Below are 22,824 nucleotides of genomic sequence, written 5' to 3'. Positions count from 1 at the left end.
TTTTAGTACCATATGATTTCTTTTCAGTCCAAATACAATATGCATTAATTTCACATACAAAATTTTCTAATTTAGTTATTACTATAAAAAAGATTTTGATCCAAAATCTACATCACATAAATAAAAATATGAAACAAAATAATACAATTTAATACATTGATTACCAATATGAATATTGAAATTTTATAATTTATAATAATTTAAAATTTGTATCCAATTTAATTATTATTATCTTATAAAAAAATTAGAATTAAAAATTGTTAGATGTATAGATATATTAATCCGCACAAGGTGTGGAACATCAACTAGTATGTCCTTGTTTGGAACACATAATAATTGAGAGATTACTTGCGGAAATTTAATTATATTAATATCTATTTTGTTAAACAATAAGTAGTTGTCTATAATGGATGGCTTCATGGGTTATGTGTGTGAATGTTAACAAACGAGAATGTGATATTTTATTAGTATTTGTTTTTGTTGGTTTAGAGATACTATATTTGGTTGAAATATTTGATTAGGTAGAAACTATACCTGAATTTCGAATTCCGGATTGTTTCAATAAATCAGTATCTAATTTAAGCTGATTTGGATGTAAGTTCAGGACTCGATCTGACCTGATTGACTACGAACAAGATAAAATGATACCAATACACAATCAACGCGTTTCCAAGGTTGGTCGCTAACCTCCATCACTATGATAAAAGATAGTCAGGGCATGTGCACTCGACTTTCTCCGACTAGATCCGTGTACTATATCAGCACGGCACCACTACTACTACGTCATGCATATAATGTTCATGAGACTCGCAGACGATGCTGCATAAATGACTACTGAGTTTAACAGTTCATATAACAACATGATTTTAAATACAATATTGTTTGGGGGCCAAAAGTAAAGTATTGTTCAGTTGACATACGTATTTTGTTTGCTGTGTTTTTCTAGCATCTTTGATTAGTTTCCTTCTCAGGATAATTATTTTAACTATTGTAGTTTTAATCCCGCTGTATATAAATTATTTCAAACTAAAACAAATTCAAACATAAATTAGTAGTCCTAATCTGGAAAAAGCTTCACGGTAGTAGTCAATTATTCTTAACTAGTTGATGTCCCGCACACCCTATGCGAATTAATATATCTATATACCTAACATTTTTTTAATTCTAATGTTTTTTAAACAAAATATAATAATTAAATTAGATAAAAATTTCAAATTATTATAAATTATAAAACTTCAATATCCATATTAGTAATCAATATATTAAATTATGTTCTTTTGTTTCATAGTTTTATTTTTATTTATGTGATGTAGATTTTGAATCAAAATCTTTTCTAATAGTAATAATTAAATTAGGAAATTTGTATTTGAAATTAAACACACATTGTATTTGGACTGAAAAGAAATCATGTGGCAGTGAAAGGATTATAAAAATCACAAATATAAAACATTAACAAAATAACGATATTCTAGGATGTTCAATCCAGTAAAATCGAACGATTTAAAACCGAACCAAACCAAAATAAAGAAAATAATCTTGATTTGGTAGTACTGAATAAACCAAATGACTATTATTTTAAAAAACCAAAAGTATATGGATATGGTTCTACATATTAAGCGATCAAATCGAATAAACCAAAAAAAAATGATTTATTCGGATAAATTAGTATACTCATATAGATATTTTGTAATAATATGTATTTGATCAATATTTCAAATAAAAATCAGAGAAACTGACTATGATTTTAGTCACTAAAATTATAAACTAAATATAAGATAAAAGTAATGAAGATATTATCGGTAGATATTGTTATTATCAATTTATTAAATAAATGTGATAAATATCATGATAATTATATATTAAAAACTATTTTTAAAATAATAGTGTATATATATATATATATATATCAATAGAATAGTTTAATGGTTATTAGCTATCTTAGATATCATGATAAATAAATATATATATATATATATATATATCAAATAAAAATTAAATAATAATATTAATTAAACTAATGACTTATCTTAAAATCACGGAAAAGATGACAAGTAATCAAATTGACTAAAATCATGGAAAATATGACAAGTAAGCAAATTCACTTCTCAAATAATAGTATAGATAACAAAGCAACCATCAAACTGAAATACAATTGTTCTTCTGCATCAATGTAGAAAAGAAAAAAAACAAGACAAAGAGGCAGGGGAAAAGAAGAAAAAGAAGATAGCACAACACTGAGAACAACAACTGCAAACAGCAAAAGGCATAATTAGCAGTAGGATATAATTAGGGCAGTACTGGCCTAATCTCAATTCCATGGACAATAAGACCTTTCTTCTCAAAAGGCCTCTTTGTCTCCTTGAGGCTCATCTCTATTTCACCCATATCTCCTCTTCTTTTGAAGAACTGTCCCAACTGCACCTCGTACCAGTCGTCGCTTCTCAGCTCAGCGCGCTGACCTTGTTCGCTCCCCGGATTATGCATGAGACTGACCATGGAAGGCTGGACATCATCATGCTCGGTGCCAGCCAAAACAAGGGATGCCTCTACGGGCTGGCGAAAACCGTAGGGATCAAGGTTCCACTTAAAGACAAGGTAAGCGGCGTAGAGGGTGTCATCAGAGAGAAGGGATATGTTGATTTTTCCAGTGATGTCAAGCCACCATACCATTTTAAGCGCAGCCACTTCTTTGAACCTGTTAGCGAAAACCAAAAGACGTTTTGATGAAAAATGTTAAAAAAAATGAAGCAACGCAGAAAAGGGCCTTGAGGGCAGCGTGTAGACCTGGCATCAGGAAGAGAGATCCACTGCCAGTATCTTTGATCATGTCCCCAAGTAATATTCAAGGCCCTAGCGGCCATCATGTAGCACTTGTTACCAGTACTTCTCTCCAGCGAAAAGCTCTGTTTTGGATCACATAATGCGGTCAGGTCAAAACATGATCGATCCAGAAAGATTGATTTATAAGTTAGGGTGTCTGACTACTAGGATCTGGTAGTAAGTAGATCCACATTCACAAGACAAGCAGTGGCAACATTTTGCCTGAACAGAACAGACCTTTTTCAATTTTGGGAACTAAAATATACAGTACATAAATCTGATGATGATAAATATCAAATCCCTTGATACAATACCACGTTGACTAGAGCATACTATACTTTCTACACTACACAGGTTGGCCGAGTTGATATCAGAGCAAATTAGTAACACGGATCTGATCGAATTTGGAACCACAATTACTAAGATTGTTTAAAAGAAGGGAGAAATTAAAGAAGAAGAAGAAGAAGAAGGTTTACCAGTTGGGAGTCGTGGAGAAGGAGAGGGTTATGGACGAGGGAGAAGAAGAGGTGTTTCTTGGTGGGAAGACCCTCAGGTGCCCTAAAGTCCTCGGGGAACTCGGAAGGTAAGAAGTGGTTCCAGACATGGTCGGAGTCAGCGGCGGATCTGAAGCACCTGGAGACAGCCGATGATCGGCAAACGTCTCGAGGCGAAGTCAAGGAAAGGATCTTAGCGATGCAGTCCTCTGGCAGATTATTCATTGCTTTGCTTTTTACCAAAGGAAAGAAGATCTCATTAGATTATTAATCTATATAGTAACTCAGTTTAGTTGGGAAGAAGGGACGTGGAAAGTTTATTTATATTATCTATTCTAGAAGCAGAGGAGACTTGGAGATGAAGTACACCTCTTCTTTTCTTATTACTCGCTTCATCACCATTGAAGACAACTTGTGTAAGTAACCGCGTGCAGATCCACGTTTATTTAGTTATAGTCCCACGTTTGTTTTTTCTTTACAAATTATCCTTTGAGATGTTCATATGGAAAGGACATAAAGCGACTGTGATTTAAATTATGAAGAATCACACACCATTACTATAAAAAAAACAAGAAAAGAAAAACAGGAGAATGGCTTGGCTAGCCTACAACATACACTATCGTCACGCACTAATTAGCTTTCTCATTAATTATGGGAACCTAAACATTGTTTGTAAAATCTACATTGGATATTTGACACCTGCCGCTAATAGCCTCTGCTGCTCCAGCTGCAAACATTCAGATTAAATCCAACAAAAATAGTGTAACATCAATAATATTTACCTACGTACATGTGCTTGCCTCATATTTAATTGTCTCTATGTATATACATACGTTCGGTTGGTCTACAAGAATATATAAACTGTTGTGCGTATATAATTAAGTACCTGGAAGAGTTCATGCATTTTGTGAGCCTGTGTCTACGTAAAATTTTTATTTTTTACAAATTTGGGTGTCTAAATTTTTTTTTTTGAGGCCTATTTGTAGGTAATTGTTTTCAAAAACTTTGGGGATCTGTTGCGAATATTTCACCTAACATCGCCCAGGGCCGGTACTCATCCTCTGCAACCTCTAGTCCTCTCAAACACCTGAAGTATCATCATGATATTTAGGGTGATATTTATAAGGGGGGGAAAAAAACCCCGTTATATATATATATATTTTTTGATCAAAACCCCGTTACATTTTTTTCAACACTAAAAGAAACCCATTATATAATGTATACTAGAGCTGCAACAAATGCTCGTCCAGAACTCCCTACACTCATTACATATAATATCGGACATCCTTTTCTATAATCAACACATATGTACATTAAATAGATACATGAATGTGAATGGAGAGATTGTTTTATTTAGTAATTATGAAACCTGGTGGAAAATAAGGTTAGTGAAAGAAATGAGAGTATTACGAAGTTTTACTAAATTAATTGAAAAAAATAGAATGATTTCCATATACCATTAATACAAATTTAGAATGTGGTTAGAAAATTTAAAACAACAATGAAAAGTATAAGTTTCAGTATATAGAGTGTTTAACGTAAAACTCAATATTTTTGTAGGGACATAGACTTTGAAAAAAATTAAAAAAAGAAATAACAATACTGTTTTAATGCATAGTTTCCTCCTGCACTAATATACGATAATGGTCAAAGAGGTTTGAAACCTTTATTGTCTCTGTTTCTCTAGAGATAGCAATGAGCACAAAATTTTGAACGATGCTCATGTACAATGAAAGAGAGTTTATCATACATTAATACAAATGTAGAATGTGGTTAGAAATTTTACAACAACACTAAAGATTATAGGCTTCAGTATATAAAGCATTTTTCGAAAAACTCAATATTTTCGTAGGAGTTAACACATAAATTTTAAGAAAAACAAAGAAATATGACAATATTATTTAATACATAATTGCATCATGCACTAACAAATGATGATGTTCAAAGAGGTTTGGAGCCTTTGTTGTCTCCGTTTTTAAGAGAATAATGATTTAATAGTGGTTATTCCACCAATTTATGGATTATTATGAAGTTTTACTAAATTAATTGATAAAAATATAACAATTTCCATATACCATGAAAGAGAGTTTAACATACATTAATACAAATGTAAAATGTTATTCGAAATTTTAAAACAACATTAAATATATAGGCTTCATTATATAGAGCGTTTAACGTAAAACTCAATATTTTCGTTTGGGTCAACACATAGATTTTAAGAAAAATTCAAAATATGACAATATTGTTTTAATGCACAGTTGCATCCTGCACTAACATATGATGATGATCAAAAAGAATTGGAACCTTTTTTGTCTATGTTTCTTTAAAAAATAGCAATTTTATAATGGTTAGTCCAATGTTTTAGGGATTATATGAAGTTTTACGACATTAATTGATAAAAAATTAGAAAGATGCCCATGTACCATGAAAGAGAGTTTAAAATATATTAATATACATGTATAATGTGGTTAGAAATTTTAAAACAACACTAAATATTATAGGCTTGAATATATAGAGCATTTACCGAAAAACTCAATATTTCGTAGGGGGTTGGTTAATACATAGATTTTGAGAAAATTCAAAAAATATGATAATATTGTTTTTATACATAGTTGCATCCTTCACTAACATATTATGAGTTCAAGGACGTTTGGAGCCTTTGTTGTCTCCGTTTTTCAAGAAAATAGCGATTTAATAGTGGCTATTCTACCGATTTAGAGAGTATTATGAAGTTTTACTAAATTAATTGATAAAAAATTATAATGATTCTCATATACCATGAAAGAGAGTTTAGAATATATTAATAAAAATTTAGAATGTAGTCAGAAATTTTAAAACAACACTAAAGATTATAGGCATCAGTAAATAAAGAATTTACCAAAATTCAATATTTTTGAGAAATTTCAAAAATTTGAAAATATTATTTTAATGCATAGTTTCATCCTGAACTAACATATGGTGATGTTGAAAGAGGTTTGGAGCCTTTGTTGTCTCCGGTTTTCAAGAAAATATTGATTTAATAGTGGTTATTTCACCGATTTAGGAAGTATTATGAAGTTTTAATACTTAATTGATAAACAAATTAGAACGATTACCATATACCATGAAAGAGTTTAACATACATTAATACAAATTCAGAATGTCATTAGAAAATTTAGAACAACAATAAAAAGGATATGTTTTAGTATATAGAGTGTTTAACGTAAAACTCAATATTTTCGTAGGGGTTAACACATAGATTTTGAGAAAAATTCAAAAAATAAAAAAACAGTTTTTAATGCATAGTTGCCTCCTGTACTAATATATGATGATGGTCAAAGAAGTTTAGAACCTTTGTTGTCTTCATTTCTCTAGAGAATAACGATTTTATAATAGTTATTCCACTAATTTAGAGAGTATATGAAATTTTACTAAATTAATCTATAAAAAAATTGAACGATGTTCATGTACCATGAAAGAAAGTTTATCATACATTAGTACAAATGTAGAATATGGTTAGAAATTTTAAAACAACACTAAAGATTATAGGCATCAATATATATACCATTTAACAAAATTTAATATTTTTGTAGGGGTTATTACATAGATTTTGAGAAAATTTCCAAAAATATGAAAATATTATTTTAATGCATAGTTGCATCTTTCACTAACATATGATGATGTTGAAAGAGGTTTGGAGCCTTTGTTGTCTCCGTTTTTAAATAAAATAGTGATTTTATAGTGGTTATTCCACCGATTTAGGGAATATTATGAAGTTTTACTAAATTAATTGATGCAAAATTATAATTATTCCCATATACCATGAAAGAGAGTTTAATATACATTACTACAAATGTAGAATGTGGTTAGAAATTTTAAAACAACACTAAATATTATAGGCAACAATATATAAAACATTTACAAAAATTCAATATTTTTGTAGGGGTTAACACATAGATTTTGAGAAAATTTCAAAAAATATGATAATATTGTTTTAATGCATATTTGCATCCTGCACTTACATATGATGATGTTGAAAGAGGTTTGCAGCCTTTGTTGTCTCCTTTTTGAAGAAAATAGCGTTTTTATAGTGGTTATTACTCGATTTAAGGAGTATTATGAAGTTTTACTAAATTAATTGATAAAATATTATAATGATTCCCATATACCATGAAAGAGAGTTTAACATACACTAATACAAATGTAGAATGTGGTCATAAATTTTAAAACAACACTAGAGATTATAGGCTTTAGTATATAAAGAATTTACCAAAATTCAATATTTTTTAGGAGTTAACAAATAGATTTTGAGGAAATTTAAAAAAATATGACAATATTGTTTTAATTCATAGTTGCATCATGCACTAACATATGATGATGTTTAAAGAGGTTGAGAGCCTTTGTTGTCTCCATTTTTCAAGAAAATAGCGATTTTATAATGGTTATTCCTCGAATTAATGAGTATTATGAAGTTTTACTAAACTAATTGTTAAAAAATTATAATGATTCTTATATACCATGAACGAGAGTTTAACATACATTAATACAAATGTATAATGTGGTCAGAAATTTTAAAACAACACTAAAGATTATAGGCTTCAGTATATAAAAATTTTACCAAAATTCAATATTTTTGTAGGCGTTAACACATAGATTTTGAGAAATTTTTTAAAAATATGACAATATTGTTTTAATGCATAGTTGCATCCTGCACTAACATATGATGATTTTGAAAGAGGTTTGGAGCCTTTGTTGTCTCTGTTTTTCAAGAAAATATTAATTTTATTGTGGTTATTCCTCGATTTAAAGAGTATTAAGAAGTTTTACTAAATTAATTGATAAAAAATATAATGATTCCATTTACAATGAAAGAGAGTTTATCATACACTAATACAAATGTAAAATGTGGTCAGAAGTTTTAAAACAACACTAAAGATTATAGGCTTCAGTATATAAAAAATTTACCAAAATTCAATATTTTTGTAGCGGTTAAAATATAGATTTTGAGAAAATTTCAAAAAATATGACAATATTGTTTTAATATATAGTTTCATCCTGCACTAACATATGATGATGTTTAAAGAGGTTTGGAGTCTTTGTTGTCTCCGTTTTCCAAGAAAATTGCTATTTTATAGTGGTTATTCCTCGATTTAAGGAGTATTAAGAAGTTTTACTAACTTAATTGATAAAAAATTATAATGATTATCATATACCATGAAAGAGAGTTTAGCATACATAAATACAAATGTAGAATGTGGTCATAAATTTTAAAACAACGCTAAATATTATAGGCTTCAGTATATAAAGAATTTGCCAAAATTCAATATTTTTGTAGGGGTTAACACATAGATTTTGAGAAAATTTCAAAAAATATGAGAATATTGTTTTAATGCATAGTTGCATCATGCACTTACATATGATTATGTTGAAAGAGGTTTGGAGCCTTTGTTGTCTCCGTTATTCAAGAAAATAGCGATTTTATAGTGGTAATTCCTCGATTTTAGGAGTATTATGAAGTTTTACTAAATTAATTGATAAAAAAATATAACGATTCTCATATACCATGAAAGAGAGTTTATCATACACTAATACAAATGTAGAATGTGGTCAGAAGTTTTAAAACAACACAAAAGATTATAGGCTTCAGTATATAAAAAAAATTACCTAAATTCAATATTTTGTAGGGGTTAACACATAGATTTTGAGAAAATTTCAAAAAATATGAGAATATTGTTTTAATGCATAGTTGCATCCTACACTAACATATGATGATGTTGAAAGAGTTTTGGAGCCTTTGTTGTCTCCGTTATTCAAGAAAATAGCAATTTTATAGTGGTAATTCCTCGATTTAAGGAGTATTATAAAGTTTTACTAAATTAATTGATAAAAAATTATAATGATTCCCATTTACCATGAAAGAGAGTTTAGCATACACTAATACTAATGTAGAATGTGGTCAGAAGTTTTAAAACAACACTAAAGATTATAGGCTTCAGTAAATAAAGAATTTACCAAAATTTAATATTTTTGTAAGGGTTAACACATAGATTTTGATAAAAATTCCAAAAAATATGACAATATTGTTTTAATGCTTAGTTGCATGCTGCACTTACATATGATGATGTTGAAAGTGGTTTGGAGCCTTTGTTGTCTGCATTTTTCAAGAAAATGGCGATTTTATAGTGGTTATTCTTCGATTTAAGGAGTATTACGAAGTTTTACTAAATTAATTGATAAAAAAATTATAATGATTCTCATTTACCATGAAAGAGAGTTTAGCATACACTAACTCAAATTTAGAATGTGGTCAGAGGTTTTAAAACAACAATAAAGATTATAGGCTTCAGTATATAATTTTTTTTCCTAATTTCAATATTTTGTAAGGGTTAACACATAGATTTTGAAAAAAATTCAAAAAATATGACAATATTGTTTTATTGCATAGTTGCATCATGCACTTACATATGATGATGTTACAAGAGGTAGACAGCCTTTGTTGTCTCCGTTTTTCAAGAAAATAGCTATTTTATAGTGGCAATTCCTCGAGTTAAGGAGTATTATGAAGTTTTACTAAATTATAATGATTCTCATTTACCATGAAAGAGAGTTTAGCATAAACTAACACAAATGTAGGATGTGGTCAGAAGTTTTAAAGCAACACTAAAGATTATAGGCTTCAGTATATAAAAAGTTTACCTAAATTCAATATTTTGTATGGGTTAGCACATAGATTTTGAGAAAATTTCAAAAAATATGAGAATATTGTTTTAATGCATAGTTGCATCCTGCACTAACATATGATGATGTTGAAATAGGTTTGGAGCCTTTGTTGTCTCCGTTATTCAAGAAAATAGCAATTTTATAGTGGTAATTCCTCGATTTAAGGAGTATTATGAAGTTTTACTAAATTAATTGATAAAAAATTATAATAATTCCCATTTACCCTGATAGAGAGTTTCACATACACTAATAATAATGTAGAAAGTGGTCAGAAGTTTTAAAACAACACTAAAGATTATAGGCTTCAGTATATAAAAATTTACCAAAATTCAATATTTTTGTAGAGGTTGTTAACACATAGATTTTGAGAAAATTTCAAAAAATATATTAATATTTTTTAATGCATAGTTGCATCCTGCACTTACATATGATGATGTTGAAAGAGTTTTGGAGCCTTTATTGTCTCAGTTTTTCAAGAAAATAGCGATTTTATAGTGGTTATTCCTCGATTTAAGGAGTATTATGAAGTTTTACTAAATTAATTGTTAAAAAATTATAATGATTCTCATATTCCATGAAAGAGAGTTTAACATACATTAATACAAATGTAGAATGTGGTCATAAATTTTAAAACAACACTAAAGATTATAGGTTTCAGTATATAAAGAATTTACCAAAATTCAATATATTTGTAGGGGGTACACATAGATTTTGAGAAAATTTTTAAAAATATGACAATATTGTTTTAATGCATAGTTGCATCCTGCACTTACATATGATGATGTTGAAAGAGGTTGGCAGCCTTTGTTGTCTCCGTTTTTCAAGAAAATAACGATTTTATACTGGTTATTCCTCGATTTAAGGAATATTATAAAGTTTTACTAAATTAATTGATAATAAACTATAATGATTCCCATATACCATGAAATAGATTTTAGCGTACACTAATACAAATGTAGAATGTGGTCAAAAGTTTTAAAACAAAACTAAAGATTATAGGCTTCAGTATATAAAGAATTTACCAAAATTCAATATTTTTTAGGGGGTTAATACATAGATTTTGAGAAAATTTCAAAAAATATGACAATATTTTTTTAATGCATAGTAGTATCATGCACTTACATATGATGATGTTGAAATAGGTTTGGAGCCTTTGTTGTCTCCCTTTTTTCAAGAAAATAGTGATTTTATAGTGGTTATTACTCGATTTACGAAGTATTATGAAGTTTTTCTAAATTAATTGATAAAAAAATTATAATGATTCCTATATATCGTGAAAGAGAGTTTAGCATACATTAATACAAATGTAGAATGTGGTCAGAAATTTTAAAACAACACTAAAAATTATAGTCTTTAGTATATAAAGAATTTACCAAAATTCAATATTTTTGTAGGGGTTAACAAATAGATTTTGAGAAAATTTCAAAAAATAAGACAATATTGTTTTAATGCATAGTTGCATCACGCACTTACATATGAAGATGTTGAAAGAGGTTGACAGCCATTGTTGTGTCCGTTTTTCAAAAAATAGCGATTTTATAGTGGTAATTCCTCGAGTTAAAGAGTATTATGAAGTTTTACTAAATTAATTGATAAAAAATTATAATGATTCCCATTTACCATGAAAGAGAGTTTAGCATACACTAACACAAATGTAGAATGTGGTCAGAAGTTTTAAAACAACACTAAAGATTATAGGCTTCAGTAAATAAAGAATTTACCAAAATTTAATATTTTTGTAAGGGTTAACACATAGATTTTGATAAAAATTCCAAAAAATATGACAATATTGTTTTAATGCTTAGTTGCATGCTACACTTACATATGATGATGTTGAAAGTGGTTTGGAGCCTTTGTTGTCTGCATTTTTCAAGAAAATAGCGATTTTATAGTGGTTATTCTTCGATTTAAGGAGTATTACGAAGTTTTACTAAATTAATTGATAAAAAAATTATAATGATTCTCATTTACCATGAAAGAGAGTTTAGCATACACTAACTCAAATTTAGAATGTGGTCAGAAGTTTTAAAACAACAATAAAGATTATAGGCTTCAGTATATAATTTTTTTTCCTAATTTCAATATTTTGTAAGGGTTAACACATAGATTTTGAAAAAAATTCAAAAAATATGACAATATTGTTTTATTGCATAGTTGCATCATGCACTTACATATGATGATGTTACAAGAGGTAGACAGCCTTTGTTGTCTCCGTTTTTCAAGAAAATAGCTATTTTATAGTGGCAATTCCTCGAGTTAAGGAGTATTATGAAGTTTTACTAAATTATAATGATTCTCATTTACCATGAAAGAGAGTTTAGCATAAACTAACACAAATGTAGGATGTGGTCAGAAGTTTTAAAGCAACACTAAAGATTATAGGCTTCAGTATATAAAAAGTTTACCTAAATTCAATATTTTGTATGGGTTAGCACATAGATTTTGAGAAAATTTCAAAAAATATGAGAATATTGTTTTAATGCATAGTTGCATCCTGCACTAACATATGATGATGTTGAAATAGGTTTGGAGCCTTTGTTGTCTCCGTTATTCAAGAAAATAGCAATTTTATAGTGGTAATTCCTCGATTTAAGGAGTATTATGAAGTTTTACTAAATTAATTGATAAAAAATTATAATAATTCCCATTTACCCTGATAGAGAGTTTCACATACACTAATAATAATGTAGAAAGTGGTCAGAAGTTTTAAAACAACACTAAAGATTATAGGCTTCAGTATATAAAAATTTACCAAAATTCAATATTTTTGTAGAGGTTGTTAACACATAGATTTTGAGAAAATTTCAAAAAATATAACAATATTTTTTAATGCATAGTTGCATCCTGCACTTACATATGATGATGTTGAAAGAGTTTTGGAGCCTTTATTGTCTCAGTTTTTCAAGAAAATAGCGATTTTATAGTGGTTATTCCTCGATTTAAGGAGTATTATGAAGTTTTACTAAATTAATTGTTAAAAAATTATAATGATTCTCATATTCCATGAAAGAGAGTTTAACATACATTAATACAAATGTAGAATGTGGTCATAAATTTTAAAACAACACTAAAGATTATAGGTTTCAGTATATAAAGAATTTACCAAAATTCAATATATTTGTAGGGGGTACACATAGATTTTGAGAAAATTTTTAAAAATATGAAAATATTGTTTTAATGCATAGTTGCATCCTGCACTTACATATGATGATGTTGAAAGAGGTTGGCAGCCTTTGTTGTCTCCGTTTTTCAAGAAAATAACGATTTTATACTGGTTATTCCTCGATTTAAGGAATATTATAAAGTTTTACTAAATTAATTGATAATAAACTATAATGATTCCCATATACCATGAAATAGATTTTAGCGTACACTAATACAAATGTAGAATGTGGTCAAAAGTTTTAAAACAAAACTAAAGATTATAGGCTTCAGTATATAAAGAATTTACCAAAATTCAATATTTTTTAGGGGGTTAATACATAGATTTTGAGAAAATTTCAAAAAATATGACAATATTTTTTAATGCATAGTAGTATCATGCACTTACATATGATGATGTTGAAATAGGTTTGGAGCCTTTGTTGTCTCCCTTTTTTCAAGAAAATAGTGATTTTATAGTGGTTATTACTCGATTTACGAAGTATTATGAAGTTTTTCTAAATTAATTGATAAAAAAATTATAATGATTCCCATATATCGTGAAAGAGAGTTTAGCATACATTAATACAAATGTAGAATGTGGTCAGAAATTTTAAAACAACACTAAAAATTATAGTCTTTAGTATATAAAGAATTTACCAAAATTCAATATTTTTGTAGGGGTTAACAAATAGATTTTGAGAAAATTTCAAAAAATAAGACAATATTGTTTTAATGCATAGTTGCATCACGCACTTACATATGAAGATGTTGAAAGAGGTTGACAGCCATTGTTGTGTCCGTTTTTCAAAAAAATAGCGATTTTATAGTGGTAATTCCTCGAGTTAAAGAGTATTATGAAGTTTTACTAAATTAATTGATAAAAAATTATAATGATTCCCATTTACCATGAAAGAGAGTTTAGCATACACTAACACAAATGTAGAATGTGGTCAGAAGTTTTAAAACAACACTAAAGATTATAGGCTTCAGTAAATAATATTAATTAAACTAATAATTTATCATATAACTATGGAAAAAATATGAAAAATAAGTAAATTAACTAAAGAAACTGATTAATTCAGATATATTAGTATACTTATATATAAATTTATAATAATCTGTATTTGATCAATATTTTCAGTAAAAATCAGAGAAATTAGCTATAATATTAGTCATTAAAATTATAAATGAGAGAAAAGTAATGACGATACTATCGGTATATATTATTAATTAAATGTCGTAAATATCATGTTTATTATATATTAAAATATATTTTTAAAAAATATTAGTATATATATCGGTAAAATAGGTTCATGTTTATCATGATTTTAAATATCATGATAAATATATAGATATCAAAATAAAATAAAAATTAATAATAATATTAATTAATTAAACTAATGATTTATCCTAAAATTTTGGAAAATATGAAAAGTAAACAAATTAACTAAAATCATGGAGAAGATGACAAATAAGCCAAATCATTTCATAAATAATAGTATGTACATATATTTCATCACTCTATCTTATGCATTTTATATAACAATTATTTATTTTGGTTTGTTATTATTTTTAGCCATTAATATATATCAGAAAAATAAAATTATTTTGAGAAAACATGTATCTGTTATTGACATTTGGTGCATACACATTTTTTATCATGAAAAAAGTAGGATATGGAAAAATTAAAAGACATAGTATTGGAATAATTAACAAGTAATATATAAATGCTGATCAGAAAGCTCTTAAGCTCTTTTTGGTCAAATGGGTCAGATACTTCTTTGTAACACATGATTTTGCTTAAAGCTTTCCAAAAATCGTTATCATACAAAAATAATTGATTTGAAAGACATTATGCTAATTTAAAGTATTTCTATGAGATTGCAAGGATTATGTTATCTTTAATGATGTGTATAGTGGGAATCTTTTTTCCCGATGCGAGCCAGTTGATGGGTAATTTGGTATCGTACACGGAAATAATGTGTATCATCATAGTCGGTCGTGCATGGAAAACACACATGTTACACGGGTTTATTTCGTTTCCATTTCAGTACCGATATTTTTTAGAAACTTAACTGACAAACTAGCTGGCCATGGACCCTGATGTAAGGTTCATATTATTATGCATAAATAAAATAATAGGGAATATAAAAATATCAACGACTAGATCTGAGAAGATTTGGTGAGGCTGTAAGCTTTAACTAATAAAAGCTAATATGCATTCCACGGCTCCATTCTTTTTGATCAACCAACATTTAGTTACTTAGTTATTCTAATGTTAAGCGCTCGTTATAAAAAACGAGTTCTATATGATTTGTGGAGTTAACTACTTATAAAAGAGAATCAATAATGTGTCCGGTGATGCCCACACGATACCCTAATGGCTTTATTAGTATTTTAATACTAAATATAGAAACAAAAGGCATCCTTTTGATCTGTACTAATCGATTAATCGCCTTACAATATGTTCGGAATAATGTCAGATCGGAAAAAAAGGAGAGAAGGAGAAACAGTGACTGGAAAGGAAGAAGTAATGTTGCCGAAGACCGTCCAACAAGAATCTTGAAAATATGCACAAGCGTATACATGTAAATAACTAATAAATAAACAAAAAACATTAAAATGTTCGAGATATTTTAATTTAAAATTAGTTATTATTAAAATATTGCTAAATACATAATAAATCTAAAATATTAACAGATTTTTAAAAAATATAATTAGTTTTAAATTTTATTTCTGCGTATAGAAACACACAGTAAAACTTTAAATAAGTATGTATAAGCAAATTGAAAGAAACAGAAGACTGATATTGCTCATCAGCCTCATATGTCACTCTAGTTGTATCTTGCATGAACATATCAACATTTGCTACTAGTACGTTGATACGTTAAAGTGAAGAAAAAAGGGGGGGGAAATTGTGAAGCGCATCTACGTACTTGATAAAAGTTCAAGCTACTAGTCATCGACACGTGGCACTTTAACATTTGCCGAAACTGTAAAAACTCCTAAATGAGATTCTATCTCCGTGTCGTCTTGTCCTTATAAATCGTGCACTCGTTGTCTTCCTTATCCCCCAACTCTCACTTGTCTTATAAGTATCAAAACTCAAAAGCTTTACAAAGCATATCATCACATCAACAAACTCAGAATCGGAGTTTGAGTTTCTAATTTGGAACCAATCAGCAATCGGAAAAAAATGAAGGGTGGTTTGCTTGTGGACAATAAATTTAGTCACGGGCAAGACAAGAACTTGACTGTTCGGAAAACTTCTCTCTTTTTCGCCGGAGATGGTTTCACGGTTTACGACTGCAAGGGCACTTTGGTCTTTCGGGTGGACTCTTACGGTGGTCCCAACAACCGCGACAACGATGAGGTTGTCCTCATGGACGCTCACGGTCGCTGTCTCCTAACCCTCCGACCACTACAACAAATATAGGTATTCATAGCAGATTAAGATAGCACAATTTTCCTAACTGCTATGGAAAGGTATTTGGAAGTCTGCCTCGCAAAGTTATAGCACTTTACTTATGCTATGCCGAAAATTCGGTAAAGTGAAAAAAAAAACTCACTAATCACCCAAGTTTTTAGAATAAGCGCCAACACTTAGTGAAAAAAATGGATTTAGGCGGTATGTTTTAAGAACATATACTTTTCATAGCATTAAAAAAAAAAAAGAAAGGGATCGGATTTACTTACCTCGTTCTCTCCGTCTTCCCTTTCTTCTCCACCTCCATCGAGCTCAAAGCTCTATCCACCATCTCCGACTCGTTTCTCCATCTTCCCTTCCTCTCTACATCCTCTCTCCACCATCTACGACTCCATCGCCCACCAACCCTTCCTCCCCACATCATCTCTCCACCATCTCCGCCGCGTTTTCTCCATCTTCCATTCCTCTCCACAACCTCTCTCCACCATCTCCGCCTCGATCTCTCATCTTTCACCATCCGTAATCTCGTCGCTCATCCTAACAGAGTATACAATTGGATTCAGCCATCATCATCTCCAATTTCAAATCCGAGACTCTAATTTAAGAGTGAGGTCTTAAATTCAATTGATCCAAGTTGTGCATGTATATAGGTCTTAGTTTTGATTGATTGAAGTTGTGAAAGTAAATAGGTGTTAGATTCGATTGATTCAAGTTCTGATTAATTTCATTGTTATCGGTTCATATTTGTTTCCATTAATCAGTTCTTTTTTGTTTTGCAGGTGCGGGTTCGTGACTTCACAAGCTTGCGTCTTCTATATTCTGTCGAGGTTAGACACATCGATCACTTATTCACATTATCTAATAGTTTGTATACTTTTGTAGACATTTATCTAGTTGTTTGCGGTTTAGACATTGAAGCAAAATTTATATTGTCATTGTTGCTTGAACCATGTACACTTTTTGGAATTTTGGCAAGGGTCCTAATAATGTTGGACAAGTCGTGGGTTCATATAAGTAGGTATGTACATTTCCCTAAGTGTTCAGGTTATAGAATTCCAAAAATTCGCGTCATAACTTTTTTTTTTCATGAACTTAAGAGTTGATTCTGCATACGAGAGAGCTGCCCGAGCTTTTGTCAATGGTGTTACTGATAAGTTAGGAGTTAATGGGAAGATTGTATGTCCATGCGCCCGATGTCGTAATCAACGAAGATGAAAGATATTGCGAGAGATCCTAATGCACGGATCAAGGTGGATTTCACAGCATTTGGAGAACCCTGTGGAGAAGGATCAGTTAAGCTCTCTTCGTACTTAGGTCCCTTGGTGAGGGAACATGTTCCTGTGGTGATAGATGATTGGAGAAAAATAGGCGACGACCGGAAAACTGTTCTATGGAAATCTGTTCAGGTAATTTGTTTCTGTTGACACTATAACTAAATTAACGAACTCTGCCTTACAACTTTTAATGTTCTTGTAGTTACGTTTTGAACTGGATGGAGAGTACGAGAAAGCGGCAGTTATGAAACAGATGGGATGCATATGGAGGGCCTCTAAATCACGCTTGGTTAATCAGATTCTGAATGCTGAAAATCACACAGAGCGTTTGAAGTTGAGGCCAGATAATATTCAACTTGCAGAGTGGAAGAAGTTTGTGAAAGAGAAGACTAGTAAAGAGTTCAGGGTATGACATCTTAATTAGTTATATTATCTTACATCTGCTTTCTAACACTTCTATATAGGCTGTTAGGGAGTCGTACAAGGAAAGAAGACGTAAGCAGATTCCTCACACATGTAGCCGTAAAGGAATGGTTAGATTGGCAGAAGATTTAGTAAGTATATATACAGGAGCCTGATTTGTGTATTTATTGGAATTTTTTTGGAATTTTTTTGTTCTTGAATCATAAACCTGAATCATTATGCAGAAAAAGGATGGCACTGAAGTGACGAGACTGAATGTGTGGGTGAAGTCACGAACTAAAAAGGATGGCACTGCAGTAAACACAGATGCTGCTGACAAAATAGTAATTCTTATGTTGTTCTCTTATTCATTTGTGATGTTTAAAATTAGAGTTAAAAATCTCACATAAAAATTTGAACTTGTGACAGGAAAAGGCTACTGAGTTTATTCGGTCTGACCATCAAGGATCATCATCATCAAACCCAAAAGAAGATACTCTTACTCAGATCTTGGGACCTGACAATCCTGGACGATTGAGGGCTATGGGTAGAGGAATGAGTGTGAGCAAACTGGCTTTTTTCGAAGTGAAGAACAAGTATGTGACTGAAATGCAACAGACACAAAATAAGTTGAAGCAGCAGGTCGAAGAATTGCAAGAGGCTCTTGCTAAAATGAATAGTCGAGTAAGTGTTTCTGAGCAACTCTCCTGTGATTTTTTTTTCTTATTAAAGAACACAAACCTTATTTATTTTTCTAATTACAGAGGCCAGAATCGGAAGAGGGTGAGAATTCAGCACCAAGAGTAAGTACTTGTGCAAATCGGATTCATGCTCAACTAACTTGAACGGAATGTAACTGTTGTGTTGATTAATCTTTGTAGAGTGTGACGAATAATTGGACACCACAGCCTAAGTGTATCCTATATGATTGGTGTGACAAGGAATGCAAAGTAGCCGAGGGTCGTTTTCTGTCATCGGATGAAATGGAGTTTGTTAACAATGTGCCATTGGGCCCTAATTCAGTTAAGGTGGTAGTTGAGACGGCTATTGAAGTAGATGCATTTCTTTGGAGACCGGCGCCAAAAATTTACACTATTGGTCAGGCTGTAGGAGAAACAGTTGCGTGGCCTCAAGATTCTCTTCTTGTTCTTGACGAGGAGATCGATCCAGATCACATTCTTGGTAAAGTAAGGTTTTCAGTCCTCATCTCACTTTGGTGTCTAAGTTTCTGTTTTCTAAAATCTAGTAATGTATTTCACGTGTTGAATTTATTGTTTTGACAGAGCCCTGAGACAGTAGAGAAGAACAACTGCAAACTTCTACATTGGTTAACACAGGATGAAGAAACAGTTGCTGAAGGTCGTTGGGAGAGTCGTGATCCCAAAGCCTTGGTGGATGGCCTTCCTCTTGGACCAAATGCTGTGAAAGTATATGTAGATGCGGTGACGTTACCTCAGACTTTTCTTTGGAGGCCAACAGAAAAACACTCAACCCTCGGTGATTGTTTGAAGTCGTATGTAGCATGGCCTCTCAGCAGAGTTTCATTCGACAGTTTAAACTCTGAGTCACCAGCTACAGAATCTCCTATTACGCAGTCACAAGTACACACTCCACCGGCTCCTGCTAATATTTTAAAACCAGTGGCACAAACTCCTTCAAGCTCTCGGAAGGTAAGTAGTAGTGTAGGTTGTGTTGATATATCTAATAAAGTTGGTAATGCTTTCATATGTGTTACACTAATGGACATCATTCTCATACACAGATTGTGAAAGAAGGTCAGAAGTGCAAACTGCTCGACATTACCGGTCAGAAAGTTGTTGTTGCAGAAGGACGCTGGTCTTCAAACAACCCAGAACAGTTAGTGCATTTTGTTCCTTTGGGAAAAAATGCAGTTCGTGTGTGGGTTGATGTAGTCAAGGTGGATGATGCCATGGTTTGGAGGCCTACATCTGCAATCGAGTGTATGGAGGATGCTATTGGTACCACTATAGCATGGCCTGAAGACAAGGTTGTCATCGTGTGAGGATGAATAAGAACGTATGGTCTTCTATTTTCATTGCTTTAGAACTTATGAACTTATGGTACTTAGTGCAAATGACACTTGTGTTCTTACTTTTGAACTTAATTATGATATGGTATTTCTATTATGAAATTTCAGACTTTGTTTACTTCTTTTTGAGCATTTTGTGTATTTATAGTGAACCATTTATTGGGCGAAATAGCATATTTTAATGGGTGAAATAGCATATAAAATAAGTTATGATACACTCACTTGATATCACGAAAAAAATGCTATAAATCATATGAACATAACTCAATACCACTGCTGCAACACATCATAAAGTAGCACCAATGTAAAGCTACTACAACGTAATTGATGGCTACAGAATATAGCTATTTTACAAAAATATATAGCAACATAAAAAAGTTATTACATAATTTAGAACAGCACAAAATAATAGCTATTAATAGGTTTAATACAGCAGATAAATATAGCTGTTATACAATTTCCTATAGCATAAATTGTGTGTAATAAATAACCGTAACACAGCGAAAACATAACGCTATTAAAGGCTACTCTACGATAGCGTCATCCGAAAACGCTATCGTATATAGGGACTCTATTATAGCGGTCGTTTTCATAGCATTTGTAAAACCGCTATGGATACCATATAATAGCGTTATCCGTATGCTATTAAAAGCCATATTTGTTGTAGTGGACGAAAGGTACCTACCTACCTCCTTTTATAAATAAAATACTATAATAAGTCGGATACAGTCGTGTTCTAACTCTGGTTTTTTCTTTCTAAACGGTGAAACAGAGGCCGAGTTTGCGACGGAGATGGGAGGGGTATCTCGGGGAGAGAACAGACGGTCAAAAACCGATCTTCGGAGTGAGGAGATCGTCGATGATCGGGAGGAACAGCGTGACGGTGGAGGTTTACGCGGAGTACGAGTGCAACGAGTACTTGATCGAAGGAAATTTCGGGCAAAGGAGCTGCACCGTGGTGGAGGCGGAGACGAGGCGGAAGGTGGCGGAGATACGTCGTAAAGTGGATGCGTCAACGAACGTGATGCTTGGGAAAGACGTTTTCTCGTTGAACGTGAAGGCCGGTTTTGATGGAGCCTTTGCCATGGGATTGGTCCTTGTGCTTGATCAGATCTACGGTGACGATTACGTCGAGGTTGGTGAAGAACAGGTGCACCCTTACGCAGAAGATCATTAATTTCTTCTTTTCTTTTCTTTTTGGGTGGGAACCAAAAACGAGTGGAAATAATAATATCTATCTAGTTGTGAGCTTCTGTCGGCTTGAAAGGAACGATCTGGACAAATATTTCTCGTCTGTCACTTGCTGTGAATGAATTTTATTTGAATTACTCTAAGTTGCAGCTGTTTAATTCGGATAACAAAAGGTTTAAATGACTTGAGAAAAGAGTTGGTTGGTGATATAAAACAATTTTGTCAATTTAATTCCCTTTTTCTTGGTGAGGTAGGCAAAACGCTATATGTTCTCTCGAACGAGTTCAGAATTTGCATTAGTCAAAATACGAAGCTATTACCCATAAAGGATGTGTCACATCTTCTTTTTCTTTCAATAGACATTGGCCATAGGACGGTTCAACTATATTCCAAATCCATGGGAATCAAGGATAAAGTTATATACTCTCTCCGTTTTCGAATCCGTTTTTGAAAGTAAGATTTTTTAAAAAAAATTCTTGTTCCACAAAAATAAATTTTTTATATTGTTAAGATATTTTTTTATACTTTTGAGAAACATTAATTGAAAATATTTGAATTGATTAAATTTCATTGGTGGAAAGTTATTGGAAAATATATAATAAAGTCAAAAATAAATTAAATTATAAACATTTATTAAATTTTAATAAGCATGCATACTCTAGAAAATCTTACTTTCGGGAACAGAGGGAATACTACTAGATATGATTACTTAGATTGTAATTGTTGACAAAAATAAAGCAGATGGAACTTTCGATTTCTGACAAAAAGTAATGTCGCAGTGAACCATAAAATGAAATTTATGGTACTATATAATATAATAAAAATATTATAAATTATTGTTTTGAAAATTTAAAAATTATGAAAATTGCTCTAAAATATTTTATTTAAGTTGTTTTGTGATTTTTCAGATATTTGGAACTAGTTTTATGTATGTACATTTAATTTATAAAAAAAAAACATGTCGAGAACTCTGCAATTGGGATACTCTCATATTTTATGTGTGTTTGATCTCATTTTGTTCAGATTTAACAACGATCGCTTGATCGGCACCAAATATTCTTAATCCCCACACTTCCTTAATTCAATGAAATTATCCACACCTCTTTTCTAGAAGCATCGTCTTATTTCTTTTTTTTATAAGTATATGAATTTCATTTTAAAAATCGACTATCCACACCTCTTTTCTAGAAGCATCGTCTTATTTCTTTTTTTTATAAGTATATGAATTTCATTTTAAAAAAGAGCTTGTTTGCTTAATACAAAATGTTTAAATCGTAGCTATCCTTTGCCAAAAAAAAGAAAAAACAAAGAATGGCCAACAGG

The 22,824-nt window shown here is 30.8% G+C and overlaps 3 protein-coding genes across 4 annotated transcripts; 2 read left to right on the top strand and 1 right to left on the bottom strand.

The window, feature by feature from the left end:
- Window positions 1-2,060: 2,060 nt before the first annotated feature.
- Window positions 2,061-3,697, bottom strand: LOC125589206 (F-box protein PP2-B11-like). The gene is made up of 3 exons (XM_048761663.1): window positions 3,297-3,697; window positions 2,785-2,903; window positions 2,061-2,695 (listed from the first exon to the last, which is right to left on the bottom strand). The coding sequence occupies exons 1-3, from the start codon at window positions 3,537-3,539 to the stop codon at window positions 2,287-2,289; spliced, it is 771 nt and encodes a 256-aa protein (XP_048617620.1). The 5' UTR covers window positions 3,540-3,697; the 3' UTR covers window positions 2,061-2,286.
- Window positions 3,698-16,062: 12,365 nt separating this feature from the next.
- Window positions 16,063-20,431, top strand: LOC106445946. Of its 2 annotated transcripts, XM_013887603.3 has the most exons (12): window positions 16,065-17,190; window positions 17,364-17,411; window positions 17,561-17,602; window positions 17,682-17,990; window positions 18,061-18,264; window positions 18,323-18,412; window positions 18,506-18,604; window positions 18,690-18,944; window positions 19,025-19,063; window positions 19,142-19,447; window positions 19,544-19,930; window positions 20,023-20,431. In XM_013887603.3, the coding sequence occupies exons 4-12, from the start codon at window positions 17,796-17,798 to the stop codon at window positions 20,281-20,283; spliced, it is 1,836 nt and encodes a 611-aa protein (XP_013743057.1). In that variant the 5' UTR covers window positions 16,065-17,190; window positions 17,364-17,411; window positions 17,561-17,602; window positions 17,682-17,795; the 3' UTR covers window positions 20,284-20,431. The 2 variants fall into 2 exon arrangements, with proteins under 2 accessions (XP_022573767.1, XP_013743057.1); XM_022718046.2 differs by having other exon boundaries at window positions 16,063-17,190; window positions 17,364-17,602.
- Window positions 20,286-21,487, top strand: LOC106448224 (protein LURP-one-related 5-like). Its single transcript, XM_013890142.3, has 3 exons — window positions 20,286-20,341; window positions 20,978-20,987; window positions 21,083-21,487. Exons 1-3 carry the CDS (start codon window positions 20,286-20,288, stop codon window positions 21,485-21,487), a joined length of 471 nt encoding a protein of 156 aa, XP_013745596.1.
- Window positions 21,488-22,824: the final 1,337 nt, after the last annotated feature.

The sequence above is a fragment of the Brassica napus genome, chromosome C6, assembly GCF_020379485.1.
Source record: "Brassica napus cultivar Da-Ae chromosome C6, Da-Ae, whole genome shotgun sequence".
NCBI classification, from domain to species: domain Eukaryota; kingdom Viridiplantae; phylum Streptophyta; class Magnoliopsida; order Brassicales; family Brassicaceae; genus Brassica; species Brassica napus.
Note: the sequence above shows the minus strand (reverse complement) of the source record. Positions and strands in the feature narration are given on the sequence as shown.